The 24,702-nt window shown below is 38.0% G+C and overlaps 1 protein-coding gene across 1 annotated transcript in view; it reads left to right on the plus strand.

The window, feature by feature from the left end:
• Window positions 1-24,702, plus strand: part of CHM (CHM Rab escort protein) — a 209,070-nt gene that overhangs the window by 20,729 nt on the left and 163,639 nt on the right. The window contains exon 2 of the mRNA XM_021691815.1: window positions 1,840-1,906. Coding sequence (XP_021547490.1) covers window positions 1,840-1,906 — 67 coding nt within the window. The remainder of the gene's footprint in view (window positions 1-1,839; window positions 1,907-24,702) is intronic.

Raw genomic sequence — 24,702 nt, forward strand, 5'->3', positions numbered from 1 at the left:
GAAGTTAAAGTTGAAAGTTTATGATGATTTCCAATAATTGATATTTAATGGCTGTCTTCAGTACATCGAGTCAGAACTTTGTTTTTGAACCAAACACTATACACCCACAGTAGTCACCACTGGAAAACTCTAGTTCTTCTGTGAATGCAGCTGGAGCTTGTGTTTAATGTGGTTTTTAGCTAGATTGTGTCAATTGCTTCCATATGCCCGTTGCTTTTTACATAAGGAAGATAACTCTTCTCTTTTCTTGAAATCCTTGATGCTTAGTGTGTAGTTTAAATCCTTGACCAAAAAAAAAAAAATGTGCTGTTTCTTTCCTACTACATAAAAATCCAAGAGGATCAAGGTGCTTCATTATAGTGAAAGAGTCGGTGGTAGTACTACAGAATTGCATTAAACTTTCAAAACATGCTTTGTCTGACTGATATAAGTGATTCTTAATAGTTTCTACATATAAGTGATTCTTAATAGTTTCTACTGAAATGGTAGATTTTACAATAAAAAGTTATGGAACAGTCTTGAATGTATAATATAGTGTATTAACTGGTGAACATCTGAAATTTTTATGTTATGAAATCATTCTTTGGTAATTTGTGATTTTTTTTTGTTAGTACTTGTATATTTCCTTTATGATAACCCACTTTATGGTGTGGCTTGATTTGATTCCAGAACACTAATGTTCTTTTCAAACTGCTGTATTAACCAGAAAGTGAGATAATGTGTCTTGTAAATGGCCTCTTTTTTAAAATAGGATTTTCTTCTTCGTTCGTTCATTCATTCATTCATTCATTTAGACAACAGTTACATTATTTTTCAGTTGTACAACATAGTGATTCAACTTCTCTCTACATTATGCCATGGTCACCAAAAGTATAGCTACCGTCTGTCATCATACAGTGCTATTAAAATATCGTTGATTATATTCCTTATGCTGTACCTTTTATTCCTGTGACTTACTTCATAACTGGAAGCCTGTATCTTCCATTCCCTTTCACACCTTTTGCTCGTGCCCCCCTCCACTCCCCTCTGGCAATCATCAATTTGTTTTCTGTATTTGTAGGTCTGATTCTGCTTTTTGTTTGTTTATTCATTTGTTTTTTAGATTCTACATATAAGTGTATTCATACGGTATTTCTCTTTCTCTGTCTCACTGATTTCACCTAACATAATGCCCTCTAGGCTCATCGATGTTGTTGCATATGGCATGATCTCATCCTTTTTTTATGGCTGTGTGATAGTCCATTGAATTACTGCCTCTGTTCTCTTCTAGGCGTTTTATGGTTTCAGGTCTCAATAAATGGCCTCTTTTTGAACTACCTAACCTATTGCTTAAACTGAAAAATGTATGCCATTCCCCCTCATAGGCACTGGATGGCTTTGGAGTTAGATTTGGATTCAAATTTCAACAATAGGAAAAAATGTTAAAGCATTGGGAAACAAATTAACATATTTGCCCCTCAGTATTTCATTTCTGTGCTGATGATGCTTCACTGTCAGTGCAGTTTGGAAAATGAGATGAGCTAGTATGTGAACATAGCTACTAAATAACAAAGTGCTATATGAATAATATTTTGAAAGTTGCTCATTTATGGAAATTTGCATATAAAAAGATTTTATGTGCTTGATTTAAAAAAAATCTCCACATAATAAAATTTTAGGATAAGTAGTGTACATTTAACAAATATCCAATGATATAAATGTTAAAAGTTTGAATACAAGGATGAGCCTCCTTTGATAAACTTTTATATGCAGTGATGGCATGCATGAACTATTTGTGTAATATTTCTATATATATATATTTTTCTACATTCTGAGTGATATAGGTGTGTGTTTTTATAGGTTTGCCTGAATCCATCATTGCAGCTGCATGTTCAAGAAGTGGCCAGAGGGTTCTGCATGTTGATTCGTAAGTTTATCAATGGTAACATTTAATACTTCCTAAATATCTCTGTGCAGAATTTCAATTTAAATACACACGCATGTGTGTATATATGTGTCTATATATGTCATGTATAAGCTAAGTTAGAAAAATGATTGGAATTGTTTAATTTTCACCAAAATATGTGAAACATATAAAATAGAAGTTTTAGAATTCTAGTCTGTGAAATAGTGATCTTTTTCTTTGAGAATTAACCAAATGTAGGATAATTTTTTCTCATGAGTGATTTTGTTTTTTTTTTTGTTTTTTTTTTTGTTTTTAAAGATTTTATTTATTTATTTGAGAGAGAGAGAATGAGAGACAGAGAGCACGAGAGGGAAGAGGGCAGAGGGAGAAGCAGACCCCCTGCTGAGCAGGGAGCCCGATATGGGACTCGATCCCGGGACTCCAGGATCATGACCTGAGCCGAAGGCAGTCGCTTAACCAACTGAGCCACCCAGGCGCCCAGTGATTTTGTTTTTTAAGTGATAAATAATTATGTAAAAAACCTGGAAACCTCACACTTGCTTTTTTTCTTACATAACTGTGAGGGTGTATACAACCTGTGTGTACTATTGTATTTTGGGCTTCACATTTTCTTTCTTATTAAGTATATTTGACATACGATATTATCTTAGTTTCAGGTGTATGACATAATGATGGGACACTTAAATACAGTGGGAAATAATCACCACAATAAGTCTAGTTACCGTCTGTCACCAAAATTAAAACATTTGTATTTTCTTATGATGGGAACGTTTAAGATTTACTTTCTTAGTCTTTCAAATTTGCAGTACATTACTGACTGTTGTCACCGTGCTGTATATTACATCCCCATAACTTATTTCATAATTGGAAATTTGAGCCTCTTGATCCCCTTAACTTATGTTATACACCTCCCAAACCTCCACCCCTTGGCAACCAATAATCTGTTCTTTGTATCTATGAGATTAGTTTTGTTTTGTTTCGTTTCTTTTATAGATTCTACATTTAAGTGAACTCATAAGGTATTTTACCTTTCTCTGATTATTTCATTCATTTATTTTTATTTAAATTCAATTAGCCAACGTATAGTACATAATTAGTTTCAGATGTAGTGTTCAATAATTTATCAGTTGCATATAACATCCAGTGCTCATCACATCATGTGCCCTCCTTAATGCCCATCACCCAATTGCCCCATCCCCCCCCCCACCTCCCCTCCAGCAATCCTCAGTTTGTTTCCTGCAGTTAAGAGTCTCTCATGATTTGTCTCCCTCTCTGATGACTTCCCATTCAGTTTTCCCTCCCTTCCCCTATGATCCTCTGGGCTGTTTCTTATATTCCACATATGAGTGAAACCATATGATAATTGTCTTTCTCTGATTGACTTATTTCACTTAACATAATGCCCTCCAGTTCCATCCACAACAATGTAAATGGTAAGTATTCATCCTTTCTGGTGGCTGAGCAATATTCCTTTGTATATATATACCACATCTTCTTTATCCATTCATCTGTTGATGGACATCTGGTCTCTTTTCACAGTTTGGCTAATGTGGACATTACTGCTGTGAACATTGGGGTGCAGGTGCCCCTTCGGATCACTACATTTGTGTATTTGGGGTAAATACCTAGTAGTGCAATTGCTGGGTCATAGGGTCGCTCTATTTTTAATGTCTTGAGGAACCTCCATTTTCCAGAGTGGTTGTACCAGCTTGCATTCCCACCAACAGCATAAGAAGGTTCCCCTTTCTCTACATCCTTGCCAACATTTGTTGTTACCTGTCTTGTTAATTTTAGCCTTTGGACTTGTGTGAGGTGTTATCTCATTGTGGTTTTGATTTGTATTTCCTTGATCCCGAGTGATGTTGAGCAATTTTTCATGTGTCTGTTGGCCATTTGTATGTCTCCTTTGGAGAAGTGTCTGTTTATGTCTTCTGCCCATTTTTGACTGGATTATTTGTTTTTGGGGGGTTAAGTTTGAGAAGTTCTTTATAGATCTTGGATACTAGCCCTTTCTCTAATATGTCATTTTCAAATATCTTCTCCCATTCCGTGGGTTGCGTCTTAGTTTTGTTGACTGTTTCTTTTGCTGTGCAGAAGCTTTTTATCTTGATGAAGTCCCAATAGTTCATTTGTGCTTTTGTTTCCCTTGCCTTTGGAGACGTGTTTAGCAGGAAGTTACTACGGCTGAGGTCAAAGAGGTTGCTGCCTGTGTTCTCTAGGATTTTGATGTATTTCTGTCTCACATTTATGTCTTTCATCCATTTTGAGTTTATCTTTGTGTATGGTATAAGAAAGTGATCCAGTTTCATTCTTCTACATGTGGCTGTCCAACTATCCCAGCACTATTTCTTGAAAGGACTGTCCTTTTTCCATTGCATAATCTTTCCTGCTTTGTCAAAGATTAATTGACCATAGAATTGAGGGTTCAGGGGGGCCTGGGTGCCTCAGTCACTTAAGCATCTGCCTTAGGCTCAGGTCATGATTTTGGGATCCTGGGATTGAACCCCACATCAGGAGCCTGCTTCTCCCTCTTCCCTCTGTCCCTCCTCCCTGCTCATGCTCTCTCTCTCTCATTCTCTCTCTCAAACAAATAAAGTATTTTTAAAAAATAGAATTGAAATAAATAAAATCTTTAAAAAAAATAGAATTGAGGGTCCATTTCTGGAGTCTCTGTTCTGTTCCATTGATCTGTGTGTCTGTTTTTGTGCCAGTACCATACTGTCCTTTTTTTTTTTTTTAAGATTTTATTTATTTATTTGACAGAGAGAGACATAACGAGAGAGGGAACACAAGCAGGGGGAGTGGGAGAGGGAGAAGCAGGCTTCCCGTGGAACAGGGAGCCCGATGCAGGGCTCGATCCCAGGACCCTGGGATCATGATCTGAGCCGAAGGCAGACGCTTAACTAACTGAGCCACCCAGGCACCCCAGTACCATACTGTCTTGATGATTACAGCTTTGTAATATAGCTTCAAGTCTGGCATTGTGATGCCACCAGCTTTGGTTTTCTTTTTCAACATTCCTCTGGCTATTCTGGGTCTTTTCTGGTTCCATACAAATTTTAGGATTATTTGTTCCAGCTCTGAAAAAATGTCGATGGTATTTTGATAGGGATTGCAATGAATGTGTAGATTGCTCTGGGTAGTATAGACATTTTAACAATATTTATTCTTCCAGTCCCCACGAATGGAATATTTTTCCATTTTTTTGTGTCTTCCTCAAATACTTTCATAAGTTTTCTGTAGTTTTTCAGAGTACAGAACCTTTACCTTTTTGATTAGGTTTTTATTTCTAGGTATGTTACGGTTTTTGGTGTGGTTATACATGGGATCGATTCCTTAATTTCTCTTTCTTCTGTCTCATAGTTAGCATAGAGAAATGCAACTGATTTCTGTGCATTGATTTTATATCCTGCCATGTTGCTGAATTCCTGTATGAATTCTAGCAATTTGGGGGTGGAGTCTTTTGGGTTTTCCACATAAAGTATCATGTCATTTATGACATGAGTATGACTTCTTTGCCAATTTGAATACCTTTTATTTCTTTTTGTTGTCTGATTGCTGTTGCTAGGACTTCTAGTACTATGTTGAACAATAGTGGTGAGAGTGGGCCTCCCTGACATGTTCCTGACCTTAGGGGAAAAGCTCTCAGGTTTTCCCCATTGAGAATGATATTGGCTGTGAGCTTTTCATAGATGGTTTTTAAGATACTGAGGTGTGTTCCCTCTCTCCCTACACTGTGGAGAGTTTTAATCAAGAAAGGTTGCTGTATTTTGTCAGATGTTTTTTCTGCATCAGTTGAGAGGATCACATATGGTCTTGTCCTTTCTTAATGTGATATATCATGTTGATTTGGGAATGTTGAACCACTCTTGCAGCCCAGGAATAAATTTCACTTGGTGGTGGTGAATAATCCTTTTAATGTACTGTTGGATCCTATTGGTTAGTATCTTCGTGAGAGTTTTGGCCATGTTCATCAGGGATATTGGTCTGTAATTCTCCTTTTTGATGGGGTCTTTGTCCGGTTTTGGGATCAAGGTAATGCTGGCCCCATAGAACGAGTTTGGAAGTTTTCCTTCTATTTGTTTTTTTGAAACAGCTTCAGAAGAATAGGTTTTATTTCTTCTTGAAATGTTTGTAGAATTCCCCTGGGAAGCCATCTGGCCCAGGACTCTTGTTTGTTGGGCGATTTTTAATTACTGCTTCAGTTTCCTTGCCGGTTATGGGTCTGTTCAGGTTTTCCCTTTCTTTCTGTTTTTAGTTTTTGTAGTTTATAAATTTCAATTTTAGTAGTTTATATGTTTCCAGGAATGCATCCATTTCTTCCAGATTGCCTAATTTGTTGGTGTAGAGTTACTCATAACATGTTCTTAAAATTGTTTGCATTTCCTTGGTATTGGTCGTGATCTCTTTCATTCATGATTTATTTAATTTGGGTCTTTTTTCTTTTTGATAATTCTGGGTAGGGGTTTATTGATCTTATTCTTTCAAAGAACTAGCTTCTAGTTTTGTTCATCTGTTCTTTTCTTTTGGTTTCTATTTCACTGATTTCTGCTCTAATATTTATTATTTGTCTCCTGCTTGGTTTAGGCTTTATTTGCTATTCTTTCTTCAGCTTCTTTAGGTTTAAGGTGAGCTTGTGTATTTGAGACTTCTCTAATTTTTTGAGAAAGTCTTGTATTGCTATGCACTTACCTCTTAGGACCACCTTTACTGTATCCCAAAGGTTTTGAACAGTTGTGTTTTCATTTTCATTTGTTTCTGTGAATTTTTTTTTAATTCTTCTTTAATTTACTAGTTGACCCATTCATTCTTTAGTAGGATGCTCTTTAACCTCCAAGTGTTTGAGTTCCTTCCAAATTTCTTCTTGTGATTGAGTTCAAGTTTCAAAGCACTGTAGTTTCAAAATATGCAGGGCATAATCCCCATTCTTTTGGTACCAGTTGAGACCTGATTTGTGACCCAGTATGTGATCTATTCTGGGGAATGTTCCATGTGCACTCAAGAAGAATGTGTATTCTTTTGCTTTAGGATGAAATGCTCTGTATATATCTGTGAAGTCCATCTGGTCCTCTGTGTCATTCAGTGTCCTTTTTTCCTGGTTGATCTTCTGCTTAGGTGATCTGTCCACTGCTGTGAGTGTGGTATTGAATTCCCCTACTAGTATTGTGTTATTACCAATGTGTTTCTTTAATGTGGTTATTAATTGGTTGATATAATTGGCTGCTCCCAAGTTAGGAGCATAAACATTTATAAATGTTAGATCTTCTTTTGGGTAGACCTTTTAATTTTAAGTATGATATAGTGTCCTTCATCCCTTACTACAGTCTTTGGTTTACAAGCAAATTTGTCTTCTATGAGGATTGGTAACCTCCCAGCTATGTCAAAACAGTGTGATCTACTTGGTCCTGGGTCTATTTTGGTGTGTTTGAAGACACTAAATCCCCAAATTGAAAAGAAACCTAAAGTTATATATATACACACAAAAATAGAATTTAATACAGTGAATGGAAGCCAAAAAAAAATATATATCTATAAAATGTAAATGTAGAAAATGAAAGTTAAAAAAAAGACTTAAAAACAAAGAGTTAAAATAAGAAACTCGTTGAAAAGGAAAAAAAAGAAATAAAAGGAAAATTTTATAGTAAAAGATAAACGAATCATGAGAAAAACCCTTGAATTCTGTACACTCTTTTCCTCTAGCACTGGAGTTATGCAGTCCTGTGTGCTCCTTAAACTTGGTGTTTGCCTCTTGTTCCAGCTGGTCTCCTGGGGGAGGGTCCTGCTGCTCTTATTCTCAGGTGTCTTTGCCTGGGTTGAGTTTTAACACCCCTTGCTGGGGGTGGAGGCTGCCCAGTGTAAGCTGCTTGGGGTTGCTCTATGTGGCTTTTGTTCCCTGAAGGCTTTCTGTGCCCTGTAGAGGATAAAAATAAAAATGATCACATCCTGATCTCCAGCCCTGGAACTGAAGGGTCACAGCCCCCTCTCTTCAGTAAACCCTCGGGTATTAAGCAGTCTTCTCTTTTGTGTGTGCCAAACTGTGCAGACTCCTGCGGTGCACGCTGGCATAGATCCTCAACGGAAAGGCGGAGGGTCATTGCCTTTCTGCTCTTTGCAGGGTCCCCGCATGGAGAGTGGTCCCCAATGGTGCCTACACTGGTGCCGCCCCTCTTGGGGGAAGGTGGAGGGCCACTGCGTTTCTGCCCTTTGAAGGGCCCCACACGAGAGTGGTGCCACCATCGTGCCGCCATTAGTGGTTTATGGCAAACTGAGCTGAGAGCCTCCTCTGGTCTTCTTGACCATAACCAGTTTCCCCAATTCAGTGCTTGGGAACTCTGCTGGCTCAGGAACCCCCATTCTTTCTGTGATCTGGGAATCCTGAGACCCCACTGTTCCATCTAGGATTCTGCCCTGCTTTGCCACCTGAGCACCTTTCAGGTAGGGACATCTCTCACTGGAGCTGACTTCTAAAGGTTCGATTTTGTGCTTCAGGGCTATATTACTTTCTGGTAGCTGGCTTACAGAGGTTCCCTCCCCCTGCCTTTTATCTTCGGATATATCCCCCTCAGATTCACTTCTCCTCATCTCCTACCTTGCAAAAAGTGGTTGCTTTTCTATTTGTAGAATTCCAGCAATTCTTTTCTTCGATCTCAGGTTGAATTCACAGGTGTTCAGAATGATTTGATGATACCCAGCTCAATTCAAGGGCAGATGAACCGAGGTCCCCTACTCTTCTTCCATCTTGCCTCCCTTTCCTATGACTTATTTCAGTTAGCATAATACCCTCAAGTTCATCCGTGTGGTCTCAAATGGCAAGATTTCATTCTTTTTTATGGCTGAGTAGTATTCGTGTGTGTGTGTGTGTGTGTGTATATGTATGTGTATAAAAATATTTATCCATTCATCTATCAGTGTGTACTTAGGTTTTCTCCATATCCTGGCTTTTGTAAATAATGCTGCAGTTAACATAGGAGTACATATAGATTTTTTGAATTAGTGTATTATTTAGATAAATACCTAGAAGTGGAATTGCTAGATCATATGGTGGTTCTATTTTTAATATTTGGAGGAAACTCCATACTGTTACCCCTAGAGGCTGCACCAGTTAACATTCCCACCAGCAGTGCATGAGGGTTCAGGGTTCCCTGTTGCTTATCCTCACCAACACTTGTTATTTCTTGATTTAATTTTTTTTTATTTTACTGTTACTAAAACTTTAATTCCAGTATGGCTAACAGAGTTACTAGGTTCAAATGTACAATACAGTGATTCAAAAATACTGTATATTACTCAGTGCTCATCAAGATAAGTGTACTCTTCATCCCCTTCACCTATTTCACCCATCACTCCACTATCTCCCCTCTGGTAGCCATCTGTTTATTCTCTGTAGTTGAGTCTGTTTTTTTTATTTGTCTCTCTTTTTCTTTGTTCATCTGTTTTGTTTCTTAAATTCCACATATGAGTAAAATCATATGGTATTTGTCTTTGATTTCACACAGCATTATACTCTCTAGATCCATCCATGTTGCTGCAAATAGCAAGATTTTATTCTTTTTTATAGCTAATATTTCATAATACACACACTATACCTTCTTGATCCATTCATATGTATATGGGCACTTTGGCTGCTTACATAATTCGGCTATTGTAAATAATGCTGCAGTAAACAGGGGTGCATATATCTTTTCAGATTAATGTTTTTGTATTTTTTGGGCAAATATCCAGTAGTGGAATTCCCGGATTATATGGTAATTCTCTTTTAATTTTTTGTGGAACTTTCATGCTATTTTCCACAGTGGCTGAACCAGTTTGCATTCCCTCCAACAGTACATGAGGGTTCCTTTTTCTTCATATCCTTATGACCACTTGTTTCTTGTGTTTTTGATTTTAGTGATTTTGACAGGTGTGAGGTGATCTCTCATTGTAGTTTTGATTTGCATTTCCCTGATGATGAGTGATGTTGAGCATCTTTTCATGTGTTTCTTGGCCGATTTAGATGTCTTCTTTGGAGAAATGTCTGTTCATGTCTTCTGACCATTTTTTAATTGGGTTAATTGTTTTTTTTTTTAAGTTAAATTATATAAGTTCTTTATATATTTTGGATACTAACCCTTTATCAGATAAGTCATTTGCAAATATCTTCTCCCATTTTGTAGGTTGCCTTTTAGTGCTTTTGTTTACTTTGCTCCACGGAACCGTTTTTAGTTTGATGTAGTCCCAATGGTTTATTTTTGCTTTTGTTTCCCTTGCTGGAGGAGACCTATCTACAAAGATGCTGCTACAGCTGATGTCAGAGAAATTACTGCCTGAGCCCTCTTCTAGAATTTTTATGGTTTCAGGTCTCACATTTATGTCTTTAATCCATTTTGAGTTTATTTTTGTATATGGTGTAAGAAAATGGTCCAGTTTCATTCTTTTTCATGTAGTTGTTCGGTTTTCCCAACATCATTTGTTAAAGAAGACTGTCTTTGGGCGCCTGGGTGGCTCAGTTGGTTAAGCAACTGCCTTCGGCTCAGGTCATGATCCTGGAGTCCCGGGATCGAGTCCCGCATCGGGCTCCCTGCTCAGCGGGGAGTCTGCTTCTCTCTCTGACCCTCCCCCCTCTCATGCTCTCTCTCTATCTCATTCTCTCTCTCAAATAAATAAAATCTTTAAAAAAAAAAAAAAAAAAGACTGTCTTTTCCCCATTCAGTATTCTTACCTGTTTGTGTTTGGGTTTATTTCTGGATTTTATATTCTGTTCCATTGATCCTATGTGTCTATTATTATGCCAGTATTGTACTATTTTGATTAGTACAGCTTTGTAGTATATCTTGAAACTGTGATTGTAATACCTCCAGTTTTACTCTTTTTGAAGATTGCTTTCGCTATTCGGTGTCTTTTGTGGCTCCATATAAATTTTAGGTTTGTTTGTTCTAGTTCTGTGAAAAATGTTGGTATTTTGATAGGGATTGCATTAAATATGTAAATTCCTTTGGGTAGTATGAACATTTTAATGATATTTGTTAATGATATTTGTTCTTCTGTGAGCATGGAATATCTTTCCATTTGTTTGTATTGTCTTCAGTTTCTTTCATCAGTGTTTTACAGTTTTTAGACTACAGGTCTTCCACCTCCTTGACTAAGTCTATTCCTAGGTATTTTACTATTTTTGGTGAAAGTGTAGATGGGATTGTTTTCTTAATTTCTCTTTCTTCTACTTCATTATTAGTGTACAGAATGCAATGGGTTTCTGTATATCAACTTTGTATCCTACAATCTTAACTGAATTCATTTATCAGTTCTAGTAGTTTTTTGGTGGAGCCTTTAGGGTTTTCTGTATGTAGTATTACATCATCTGCAAAGAGTGAAAGATTTACTTCTTCTCGATTTGGATGCCTTTTATTTCTTTTTGTTGTGGGATTGCTGTGGCTAGGACTTCCAGTACTATGTTAAATAAATGTGGTGTGAGTGGACATCCTTGTCTCATTCCTAACCTTAGGGGAAAAACTTTCAGCTTCATCAGGATGATGTTAACTGTGGGTTTTTCATATCTGGCCTTTAATGTGTTGAAGTATGTTCCCTCTAAACCTACTTTTTTGAGGTTTTTCATTGTGAATGTAAGTTGTACTTTGTCAAATGCTTTTTCTGCATCCGTTGAAATGATCATATGGTTTTTATCATTACTCTTATTGATGTGTTATATCATGTTGATTGATTTGTAAATATTGTACCATCCTTATATCCTTGGAACCAATCCCATTTGATTGTGATGAATGTTTTTTTTAATGTATTGTTGGATTCGGTTTAATAATATTGAGAATTTTTCCATCTATATTCATCAAAGTTATTAGCCTGTATTTCTCTTTTTCGTGGTGTCTTTATCTTGTTTTGGGTTCAGGGTGATGCTGGCCTCATAGAATGAATTTGGAAGCTTTCCTTCCTCTTAAATTTTTGGAAAAGTTGAGAAGAATAGGTATTAATCTTTAAGTGTTGGTAGAATTCACCTGTGAAGCCATGTAAGCCTGGACTTCTGTTTGTTGGAGGAGTTCTTTGATTACTGATTCAATTTCTTTGCTGGTAATCTGTTCAAATTTTCTATTTCTTCCTGATTCAGTTTTGGGAGATTATATGTTTCTTTGTATTTATCAATTTCTTCTAGGTTGTCCAATTTGTTGGCATATAATTTTTCATAATGTTCTCATAATTCTTTTTATTTCTCTGGTGTTGGTTATTTCTGTTCTTTCATTTCTGATTTTCTTCATTTGAGTCCTCTCTTTTTGATGAATCTAGCTAAATATCAGTTTTGTTGATCTTTTCAGAGAACCAGTTTCCGCTTTCATTGATGTGTTTTATTCTGTTTTTAGTTTCTGTTTTATTTCTGCTCTAATGTTTATTATTTCCTTCCTTCCTTCTGGTTTTGGGTTTTGTTTGTTGTTCTTTTTCTAGCTCCTTTAGGTGTAAGGTTAAGTTGTTTGAGATTTTTCTTGCTTCCTGAGGAAGGCTTGTACTACTACAAACTTACCTCTTAGAATAGCTTTTGCTGCCTCCCAAAGAGGTTATATTGTTGTGTTTTCACTTTCATTTGTCTCCATTTATTTTTCGATTTCTTGGTTGACCCATTCATTGTGTCATAGCATTGTTTATTCTCTATGTATTTGTGTTCTTTCCAGATTTTTTCTTGTGGCTGATTTCTAGTATCACAATGTTGTGGTCAGAAAAGATGCATGGTATGACTTCCATTTTTTCTCAATTTGTTGAGATTTGTTTTGTGGCCTAATATGTGATCTGTTCTGGAGAATGTACCATGTGTACTTGTAAAGAATGTGTTCTAGTTTTTTTAGGATTGTTCTGAGTATACCTGTTAAATCCATCTCCTGCATTGTGTCATTCAAAGCCACTATTTCCCTTTTGATTTTGTTTGAATTATCTGTCCATTGTTGTAAGTGGGATGGCAAGTCCCCTCTATTATTAATTAATTGATTGATTGATTAATTCCTTTATGTTTATTACTAGCTGCTTTATGTATTTGGGTCCTTACATGTTGGGTCCATGAATGTTTACTTACATTTATTATATTTTCTTGTTGGAATGTTTCCCTTATGATTATATAGTGTTCTTGTCTCTTGTTAGTCTTTGTTTTAAAGTCAATTTTGTCAGAAGTGTTGCTAGCCCAGCTTTTTTTCACATCTATTTGCATGACGAATGCTTCTCCATCCCTTCACTTTCAATCTGAATGTGTCACTGGGTAGGAAATAAGTTTCTTGTTGGGAGCAAAAAGATTTTTTAAATCCATTTTGTCACCTTATGACTTTTGACTGGAGCATTTAGTCCTTTTACATTCAAGATAATTATTGATAGGGATGTGTTTATTGCCATTTTGTTATTCATTTTATGGTTGTTTTTGTAGTTCTTCTCTGTTCCTTTCTTTGCTCTCTTCTGTCACGGTTAGTTGGCTTTCTTTAGTAATATATTTGGAATCCTTTCTTTTTATTTTTTGTATATCACTGATTTTTGATTTGTGGTTACCATTCTGTTTGTATAGACCATCTTATACATATGGCAGTCTGTAAGTTGATGATGGTGTAAGGTTGAATTCAATGTTTACTCCTTTACCCCCTAATGTTTTAGGTATATGTTATCATACTTTACATCCTTTTACTTTGTGCATCTCTTGACTGATTTTTATCCTTCTACTTTGTGCATCTCTTGACTGATTTTTATAGGGATACTTAATTTTATTGCTTTTATTCTTCCTATTTTTCTTACTCCTGCTTATGGTCTTTCTTTTCCACTCAGAGTCCCTTGTAACATTTCTTGTAGGGCTGGTTTAGCAGTCATGAATTCCCGTAACTTTTGCTTCTCTGCGAAACTCAAAGCTCCTTCTGTTCCGAATGATAGCCTTGCTGGATAGAGTGTTCTTGGCTCCAGGTTTTTTTTCTTTCAGTATCTTGAATATATCATGCCATTCTTGTAAGGCTTGTCAAGTTTCTGCTGAAGAAAATCAGCTGATAGTCTTATGGAGTTTCCCTTATGTTCAGCTGTTTTCTTTTGCTGCTTTTAAAATTCTCTGTATCACCACTGCTTTTTGCCATTTTCATTACTACATGTCTTGGTGTGGACCTCTTTTGTTGACTTTTCCGGGGGGAACCTTTATGCCTTCTTGATCTGGCTTTCCATTTCTCCAGATTCAGAAAGTTTTAGCTATTATTTTTTTTCAAATAGATTTTCTGTCCTCTTTTCTCTCTTCTCAGATCCCTATAATGCAAATGTTATTACGCTTGATGATGTTACTGAATTCCAAAATGTGTTTTCATTTTTTATTATTATTTTTTGTCTCTCCTGTTCAGTTTGAATACTTTCCATTACTCTGTTCTCCAGGTAGCTGATTCGTTTTTCTGCTTTTCCTAGTCTATTTATTCCATGTAGTGTATTTTTACTTTCAGTTATTGAGTTCTTCATTTCTGATTCGTTCTTTTCTGTGTTTTTGAGCCCGATGTGGGGCTCGATCCCATAAACCTGTGATCATGATCTGAGCTGAAATCATGTGTCAGACGCTTAACTGACAGCCACCCAGATGCCCCATTTTCTATCCCATTTTTAAGGGTTTCACAGAGGTCCTCCACTCTTCTCATGTCTAGTGCATATCTTTATGACCATTATGTTAAATCCTTTATCATGCATTTTATTTATATCTGTTTCATTTAGCTCTCTTTGCTGTGATTGTCCTCTTCTTTCCTTTGGGCATTTTCCTCTGTCTTCTCATTTTGTATTAATTCTTTGTGTCTATTTCTGTGTGTTAGGAAAGTCAGCTACATCTCCTTCTCTGGAAAGTAGTGGCTTAATCTAGAAGAGATTCTTCAGTGCTCTGCAGTGTAATGTCCCTTGAGAAAAGACATCAGCCATCTCTGATGGCTCTGTCTGCCTATTATGAGCAGGATTTGGTCCCTGTGTTGTTGGTGGGCCAGTCTTGGGCTCCTTTGGGCTTGAGTTGAGTCAGACCATGTGTTTGCCAAAGGTCCAGTAGCACCAAACTGCTGGGTAGTTGTGCTGGGTTGTCCCCTGAGAAGCTTTCACTGATGGTTGGGGCCTGCAGTGAGAGCAGCTTTTTGCCCACAGCTCACTGTTGGGGCTGTAGTCGGAGTGTTGTGTATCATTATCTTCCCCTCTGCCCAAGGTAAAATTCACTTTGAAGTTGTGCTGGTCCCTGTCGGGGCTACTTACACCTTGCCAGACTTGTGGCACTGCTTTGGATGGGCCCTGGTGTGTCTGAGGAGAATACAGGGGTGGGGCTTGTTGTTTGCTTGTTAGGTAGTGGGTGTTGGCACTGTGCTTGTTCCTGCAATTGTTCACATATCTAGGCTGGGGTCAGGGGAGGGAAATGGTGCCTGCCAGCTTGTATCTGGAGAAGTCTCCCAGTGATCCTTGCCCGGCCAGCACAGGCTCTGAAATTAGTAAATAAATCTCATATACCCCGGGCCTTTTTCAAACTGCTGCTTCTGTACTGTATTTTCACAGGGCTGTTTGTTGTGCAGTCTCTTTAAGGGTAGGGATCTAGTTTCTAATAGCCCTCAATGCTCTCCCAGAACCCAGCCTGCTGATTTTTAAAGTTCCTGGTGTGAAGCCCTGTTAATTGTAAGAACTTGCAGAATTATGTCCCTCTGGTTTTTCAAAGCCAAATGTTTCAGGGATTCATCTTCCCTGTGAGGTTTCCCTTTGCCTGGGGTGTCCTGGTGTGAGGGTCTGTTTCGTTCCCTTTCTGTGCCCACACCCTCTCTCCTCCCTTGGACAGCCCCCTCCCCCAGGTTCCTTTAGTTCTGGACCACTTCTCTGCCCTGCCTACCCTCTTCAGTATGGCCCCTTCTCTACATTTATCTGAAGAGTGTCTGTTCTGCCCAGTCTTCAGGTCATTTTCTAGGTTATTTATACTGATATGGGTGTTATCTGTGGGATGAGGTGAGCTTAGGATCTTCTTTGCTATTTTCCCCAGAAGTGCCTCTTGAATTTTTTTTAAGATTCTATTTATTTATTCATGAGAGACAGAGAGAGAGAGAGGGAGGCAGAGGGAGAAGCAGGCTCCCCAAGGGGCAGGGAGCCTGATGCGGGACTCGATCCCAGGCGAAGGCAGGCGCTTAACCGTCTGAGCCACCCAGGTGCCCCTTGAATTTTTGTTAATAGGCATTCTGATGGGTATGAGGTAGTATCTCATAGTGGTTCTGATTTGCATTTCCCTAATGATTACTGATATTGAGCTTCTTTGTATGTGCCTGTTAGCCATCTATATGTCTTTGGAAAAATGTTCACATATTCTGCCCATTTTTTAATTGGGTTGTTATTTTTGTATTGATTTGTATGAATTCTTTGTATATTTTGGATATTATCCCCTTATTGGATATACTTTTGTAAATGTCTTCGCTTTCAATAGATTACCCTTTTATTTTGTTGATGATTTATTTCACCGTGCATAAGCTTTTCTGTTTAATGTGGATCCATTTGTTTATTTGCTTTTGTTGCTATTACCTTTGGAATCAGATCTAAAAAACATATTGTCAAGACTGAAGTCAAATTACTGTCTATATTTTCTTCTAGTTTTATGTTTTATGGCTTTACATTCAAGTCTTTAATCCACTTTGAGTTAATTTTTGTGTATGGTGTAAGGTACTGGTCTGGTTTTATTCTTTTTCATGTGGCTGTCCAGTTTTCCCAACACCATTTGTTGAAGAGACTGTCTTTGTTCCATTGGACATTCTTTCCTGCTTTGTCAAAGATGAGTTGACCATAGAGTTGAGGGTCCATTTCTGGGCTCTCTCTTCTGTTCCATTGATCTATGTGTCTGTTTTTGTGCCAGTACCATGCTGTCTTGATGATGACAGCTTTGTAATAGAGCTGGAAGTCCGGAATTGTGATGCCGCCGGCTTTGCTTTTCTTTTTCAACATTCCTCTGGCTATGCGGGGTCTTTTCTGGTTCCATACAAATTTTAGGATTATTTGTTCCATTTCTTTGAAAAAAGTGGATGGTATTTTGATGGGGATTGCATTGAATGTGTAGATTGCTCTAGGTAGCGACATCTTCACAATATTTGTTCTTCCAATCCATGAGCATGGAACGTTTTTCCATTTCTTTGTGTCTTCCTCAATTTCTTTCATGAGTATTTTATAGTTTTCTGAGTACAGATCCTTTGTCTCTCTGGTTAGATTTATTCCTAGGTATCTTACGGTTTTGGGTGCAATTGTAAATGGGATCGACTCCTTAATTTCTCTTTGTTCTATCTTGTTGTTGGTGTATAGGAATGCCACTGACTTCTGTGCATTGATTTTATATCCTGCCACTTTACTGAATTCCTGTATGAGTTCTAGCAGTTTTGGGGTGGAGTCTTTTGGGTTTTCCACATAAAGTATCATATCATCTGCAGAGAGTGAGAGTTTGACTTCTTCTTTGCCAATTTGGATGCCTTTGATTTCTTTTTGTTGTCTGATTGCTGTGGCTAGGACTTCCAATACTATGTTGAATAGCAGTGGTGATAGTGGACATCCCTGCCGCGTTCCTGACCTTAGGGGGAAAGCTCTCAGTTTTTCCCCATTGAGAATGATATTCGCTGTAGGTTTTTCATAGATGGCTTTTATGATATTGAGGTATGTACCCTCGATCCCTATACTCTGAAGAGTTTTGATCAAGAAAGGATGCTGTACTTTGTTAAAAGCTTTTTCTGCATCTATTGAGAGGATCATATGATTCTTATTCTTTCTTTTGTTAATGTATTGTATCACATTGATTGATTTGCGGATGTTGAACCAACCTTGCAGCCCAGGGATAAATCCCACTTGGTCATGGTGAATAATCCTTTTAATGTACTGTTGGATCCTATTGGCTAGTATTTTGGTGAGAATTTTTGCATCCATGTTAATCAGGGATATTGGTCTGTAATTCTCCTTTTTGATGGGGTCTTTGTCTGGTTTTGGGATCAAGGTAATGCTGGCCTCATAAAATGAGTTTGGAAGTTTTCCTTCCATTTCTATTTTTTGGATCAGTTTCAGAAGAATAGGTATTAATTCTTCTTGAAATGTTTGGTAGAATTCCCCTGGGAAGCCATCTGGCCCTGGGCTTTTGTTTTTTGGGAGATTTTTGATGACTGCTTCAATTTCCTTAGTGGTTATAGGTCTGTTCAGGTTTTCTGTTTCATCCTGGTTCAGTTTTGGTAGTTGATGCATCTCTAGGAATGCCTCCATTTCTTCCAGGTTATCTAATTTGCTGGCATAGAGTTGCTCATAATCTGTTCTTATAATTGTTTGTATTTCTTTGGTGTTGGTTGTGATCTCTCCTCTTTCATTCATGATTTTGTTGATTTGGGTCCTTTCTCTTTTCTTTTTGATAAGTCTGGCCAGGGGTTTATCAATCTTGTTAATTCTTTCAAAGAACCAGCTCCTAGTTTCGTTGATCTGTTCTACTGTTCTTTTAGTTTCTATTTCATTGATTTCTGCTCTGATCTTTATTATTTCTCTTCTCCTGCTGGGTTTAGGCTTTATTTGCTGTTCTTTCTCCAGCTCCTTTAGGTGTAGGGTTAGGTTGTGTACTTGAGACCTTTCTTGCTTCTTGAGAAAGGCTTGTATTGCTATATACTTTCCTCTTAGGACTGCCTTTGCTGCATCCCAAAGATTTTGAATAGTTGTGTTTTCATTTTCATTGGTTTCCATGTATTTTTTTAATTCTTCTTTAATTTCCTGGTTGACCCATTCATTCTTGAGTAGGATGCTCTTTAGCCTCCATGTATTTGTGTTCTTTCCGACTTTCCTCTTGTGATTGAGTTCTAGTTTCAAAGCATTGTGGTCTGAAAATAGGCAGGGAATGATTCCAATCTTTTGGTACCGTTTGAGACCTGATTTATGACCTAGGATGTGGTCTATTCTGGAGAATGTTCCATGGGCACTAGAGAAGAATGTGTATTCCGTTGCTTTGGTGGAATGTTCTGAATATGTCCGTAAAGTCCATTTGGTCCAGTGTGTCATTTAAAGTGTTTATTTCCTTGTTGATCTTTTGCTTAGACGATCTGTCCATTTCAGTGAGGGGGGTGTTAAAGTCCCCCACTATTATTGTATTGTTGTCGATGTGTTTCTTTGCTTTTGTTATTAATTGCCTTATATAATTGGCTGCTCCCATGTTAGGGGCATAGATATTTACAATTGTTAGATCTTCTTGTTGGATAGATCCTTTAAGTAGGATATAGTGTCCTTCCTCATCTCTTATTACAGTCTTTGGTTTAAAATCTAATTTGTCTGATATAAGGATTGCCACCCCAGCTTTCTTTTGGTGTCCATTAGCATGGTAAATGGTTATCCACCCCCTCACTTTCAATCTGGGGGTGTCTTTGGTTCTAAAATGAGTCTCTTGCAGACAGCATATCAATGGGTCTTGTTTTTTAATCCAGTCTGATAGCCTGTGTCTTTTGATTGGGGCATTGAGCCCATTTACATTCAGGGTAACTATTGAAAGATAGGAATTTAGTGCCATTGTATTGCCTGTAAGGTGACTGTTACCGTATATTGTCTGTGTTCCTTTCTGGTCTATGTTGCTTTTAGGCTCTCTCTTTGCTTAGAGGACCCCTTTCAAGATTTCCTGTAGGGCTGGTTTTGTGTTTGCAAATTCCTTTAGTTTTTGTTTGTCCTGGAAACTTTTTATCTCTCCTTCAATTTTCAGTGACAGCCTAGCTGGATATAGTATTCTTGGCTGCATATTTTTCTCATTTAGTGCTCTGAAGATATCCTGCCAGTCCTTTCTGGCCTGCCAGGTCTCTCTGGATAGGTCTGTTGCCAATCTAATGTTTCTACCCTTGTAGGTTACATATCTCTTCTCCCGAGCTGCTTTCAGGATTTTCTCTTTGTCTATGAGACTCGTAAGTTTTACTATTAGATGTCAGGGTGTTGACCTATTTTTATTGATTTTGAGAGGGGTTCTCTGTGCTTCCTGGATTTTGATGCCTGTTTCCTTCCCCAAATTAGGGAAGTTCTCTGCTATAATTTGCTCCATTATACCTTCTGCCCCTCTCTCTCTTTCTTCTTCTTCTGGGATCCCAATTATTCTAATGTTGTTTCATCTTATGGTATCTCTTATCTCTCGAATTCTGCCCTCGTGATCCAGTAGTTGTTTATCTCTCTTTTTCTCAGCTTCTTTATTTTCCATCATTTCATGTTCTATATTACTGATTCTCTCTTCTGCCTCATTTATTCTAGCAGTTAGCGACCCCATTTTTGATTGCACCTCATTAATAGCCTTTTTGATTTCTACTTGGTTGGATTTTAGTTCTTTTACTTCTCCAGAAAGGGTTTCTCTAATAACTTCCATATTTTTTCAAGCACAGCTAGTATCTTTAAAGTGATGATTCTGAACTCTAGATCTGACATCGTACTAATGTCCGTATTGAGTAGGTCCCTGGCAGTCGGTACTACGTCTTGTTCTTTTTGTTGAGGTGATTTTTTCCGTCTTGTCATTTTGTGCAGAGGGAAATAGATTAATGAGAGAACAAAATGCTAGCAGAGTAACCACGTCCCCAGAAAATATACTCTAAACAAATCAGAAAAGACCTGAAGCAGTGGGAAAAGAAAAGAAAAGAGAGAAAAAAGAAAAAGACAAAAAAGAAAAAGATAAAGATAAAAACAAAAACAAACAAAACAAAACAACAACAACCACAACAAAAAAAACAGAATGTGATCAAATATGATCAGGCTGGTATATAGATCAGTGGTACACACTAGATTTGGGGTGTATTTTGGTGTTTTAGAAGAAAGTGCCTCCCAAAATTTTAAAGAAAGAAAAACTTATATATGTACAAAAATAAGGGTTGATATGATGAAGGGATGGAATATGACTGTAAAGATGGAAATTATAAAAAATTTTATAAAAGGAATTGATAAGAAGTTGTTTGAAAAAAGAAAGAAGAGTATTTAAAAAAAGAAAAAAAAAGGGGGAGAGGATTTGATCAGGCTGGGGAATAGAAAACACCATATACTAGAGATTTAGGGTATATTTTAATCTGCTAGAAGAAAGTATCTCAAAATTTTAAAGAGAGAACAACTTATATATATAAGCCAAAAATACGGGTAACTACTATGAAGGGATAGAATATGACTCTAAAAATGAAAAATAAAAATGTTTTTTTTAAAAAAAGGGATTGATAAGATGTTGGTTGAAAAAGGGAAAAAGAAAAATTCAAAAAGAAAAAAAAAGAAAAAAGACAGTTAAAAAAAATTAACTTTGAAAGACTAAAGAATCATGGTAAAAAAGCCATGAATTCTACGTGCAGTAGTCCCCTAGCGCTGGAGTTCTGCCGTTCTCATTGATCGGTAAACTTGGTCTTGGCTGGCTGTTCTCGCTGATCTTCTGGGGAGGGGCCTGTTGCCGTGGTTTCCAAATGTCTTTGCCGGAGGCGGAATTGCCCCGCCCTTGCCCCCTCCCGGCTAAGTAATCTGCTCGGGTTTGCTCTCCGGGGCTTTTGTTCCCTGCGAGCTCTCCGTACAGCTTTGGAGGCGGAGAGTGAAAATGGCGGCCTCCCAATCTCCGCCCTGGAGGAGCCGAGAACTCGGGGCCCCGCTCCTCAGTGAGCCCCCAGAGAAAAGCCGTCAGTCACTCCCGTCTCCCCGGTCTCCGGCTGCACTCTGTGCTCACCCGGCCTGTGACCGCGCGTTTCTATCTCTGGCACCCGACCCCGGGTGGAGTCTCCAAACCCAGCAGATCCCTGTGGTGCACTCCCATGCGGCTCCTCCTGTGGGAGGAAGGTGAGTCTCCCCGGATCTGCCGCTTGTTGGGCCCCTGCTGGAGGAGGAGTGGCCTGACTGTGCCGCAGATCACGGTTTATGGCAACCCCGAGCTGAGAGCCCGCGCCTGGGCTCCGCCTCTGCAGCCGGCTTCCCTGCTCCGTTACCTGGGAGCTCTGCCACACTCAGGTACCCCTGGTCTTTCTGTGACCCTGAGGGTCCTGAGACCACACTGTCCCGGAGGGTTCCACCCCCCGCTTAGCCACCAGAGTGACGTCCCTCGGCGGAGTAGACTTTTAAAAGTTCCGATTTTGTGCTCCCCGGCTCTATCACTTGCCAGAAGCGGCCGACGGAGGCCCCTCCCCCACCGTCTATCCTCCCGAATATCGCCTCGGTTTCACTTCTCCGCACGTCCTACCTTCCAGAAAGTGGTCGCTTTTCTGATGAGAGTTGTTGCTCTTCTTTTCTTCGACCTCCTGTTGAGTTTGTAGGTGTTCAGAATGGTTTGATCCCTATCCAGCTGAATTCCTGAGAGGAGAGGAAGTCCGGGTGTCCTACTCCTCCGCCATCTTGCTCCGCCCCTGTTATGGATATTTAACAATATTAATTTTTCCAGTCTGTGAGAATGGAATATCTTTGTATTTGTCTCTTCTTCAATTTTTTAAATCAGTGTCTTCTGGTTTTCCGTTTACAGATTTTTCAGCTCCTTCATTTAATTTATTCCTAGGTGTTCTGTTATGTTGTGATTGTCAATGGGATTGTTTTCTTGATTTCTTTCTGATAGTTTGTTAGTGTATAAAAATGCAACATATTTTTGTATATTGATTTTGTATTCTGCACCTTTACTGACTTCTTTTATTAGGGTTAAAAGTTTTTTGGTGGAGTCTTTAGGGTTTTCTATATATAATATCATGTCATGTGCAAATAGTGACCATTTTTCTTCTTCTTTTCCAATTTGTATGCCCTTTTTTTCATGCCTAATTCCTCTGGCTGGGACTTCAATACTCTGTTGAATAAAAGTGGCAATAGTGAACATCCTTGTCTTGTTCTTGATGTTAAAGGAAAAGCATTTAGGTTTTCACCGTTGAGTATGATTTCTGATGTGGGCTTAATAAGGCCTTTGTTGTTTTGAGGTACATTCAGTATATATCCAGTTTGTTGGGAGTTTTGTAATCATAAGTGGAGGTTGAATTTCACCAAATAATTTTTCTACATCTTTTGAAATGATACCTTTATATTTCATACTGTTAATAGTCTCTATTTCATTTATTTCTGCTCTGATCTTTATTATTTTCATCCTTCTACTAACTTCAGGCTTTCTTTGTTCTTTTTTTCCTAGTTCCTTTAGTTGCAATGTTAGATTGTTAATTCGAGATTTTTCTTGTTCCTTTAGGTAGCCCTGTATCTCTGTAAGTTTTTTCTTAGAACAGCTTTCTGTGTATCCCATAGATTTTGGTATGTTATATTTCCATTTTCATTTGTCTCAATGTATTTTTTTTATTCTTTTTTAAATTTAAATTCAGTTTAATTAACATGTAGTATATTATTAGTTTCAGAGGTAGAATTTAGTGATTTATCAGTTGCATATAATACCCAGTGCCCATTCCATCAAATGCCCTCCTCAATGTCCCCTACCCACCTCCCCTCCAGCAACCCTCAGTTTGTTTCCTATAGTTAAGAGTCTCTTATGTCTTGTCTCCCTCTCCTTTTTTGTCTTATTTTTCCTTCCCTTCCCCTGTGTTCTTCTGTTTTGTTTCTTAAATTCCACATTTGAGTGAAATCATATGATATTTGTCTTTCTCTGACTTATTCTGCTTAGCATAATACCCTCTAGTTCTATCCACATTATTAAAAATGGCAAGATTTCATTCTTTTTGATGGCTGAGTAATATTTCCATTGTATATATACACAATGGAAATCACCTGTTCTTTATCCAGTCATCTGTCAATGGACATCTGGTCTCTTTCCATATTTTAACTATTGTGGACATTGCTGCTATAAATATTGGGGTGCATGTGCCCCTTCGAATCACTGTGTTTGTATCCTTCGCATAAATATGTAATAGTGCAATTGCTAGGTTGTAGGGTAGCTCTCGTTTTTACTTTCTGAGGAACCTCCATACTGTCTTTACAGAGTGGCTGTACCAGCTTGCATTCCCACCAACAGTGTAAGAGGATTCCCCTTTCTCCACATCCTCTCCAACATTTGTTGTTTCCTGTCTTGTTAATTTTAGCCATTCTTACTGGTATAAGGTAGTTATCTCATTGTGGTTTTGATTTGTATTTCCCTGATGCTGAGTGATGTTAGGCATTTTTTCATGTGTCTGTCGACCATTTGTATGTCTTTGGAGAATGTCTGTCATGTCTTTTGCCCATTTCTTGACATGATTATTTGTTTTTTGGGTGTTGAATTTGAGAAGTTCTTTATCAATTTTGGATACTAGCCCTTTATCTGATAAGACATTTGCAAATATCTTCTCCCATTCTGTAGGTTGCCTTTTAGTTTTGTTGACTGTTTCCTTTGCTGTGCAAAAGCTTTTTATCTTGAAGTACCAATAGTTCATTTTTACTATTGTTTCCCTTGCCTTTGAAGACCTGTCTGGCAAGAAGTTACTGCAGCTGAGGTCAAAGAGGTTGCTGCCTGTGTTCTCCTTTAGGATTTTGATGGTTTCCTGTCTCACATTTACCTCTTTCATCCATTTTGTGTTTGTTTTTGTGTATGGTGTAAGAAAGTTGTCCAGTTTCTTTCTTCTGCACATGGCTGTCCAGTTTTCCCAACACCATTGGTTGAAGAGACTGTCTTTTCTCTGTTGGATATTCTTTCCTGCTTTGTTGAAGATTACTTGATCATAGAGTTGCGGGTCCATTTCTGGGTTCTCTGTTCTGTTCCATTGATCTACGTGTCTGTTTTTGTGCCGGTACCATACTGTCTTGAGGATTATAGCTTTGTAACATTGCTTGAAATCCAGAATTGTGGTGTCATCAGCTTTGGTTTTCTTTTTCAACATTTCTTTGGCTATTTGGGGTCTTTTCTGGTTCCATATAAATTTTAGGGTTGTTCCAGCTCTGTGAAA

The sequence above is a fragment of the Neomonachus schauinslandi genome, chromosome X (genome assembly GCF_002201575.2).
Source record: "Neomonachus schauinslandi chromosome X, ASM220157v2, whole genome shotgun sequence".
In the NCBI taxonomy this organism is placed as follows: domain Eukaryota; kingdom Metazoa; phylum Chordata; class Mammalia; order Carnivora; family Phocidae; genus Neomonachus; species Neomonachus schauinslandi.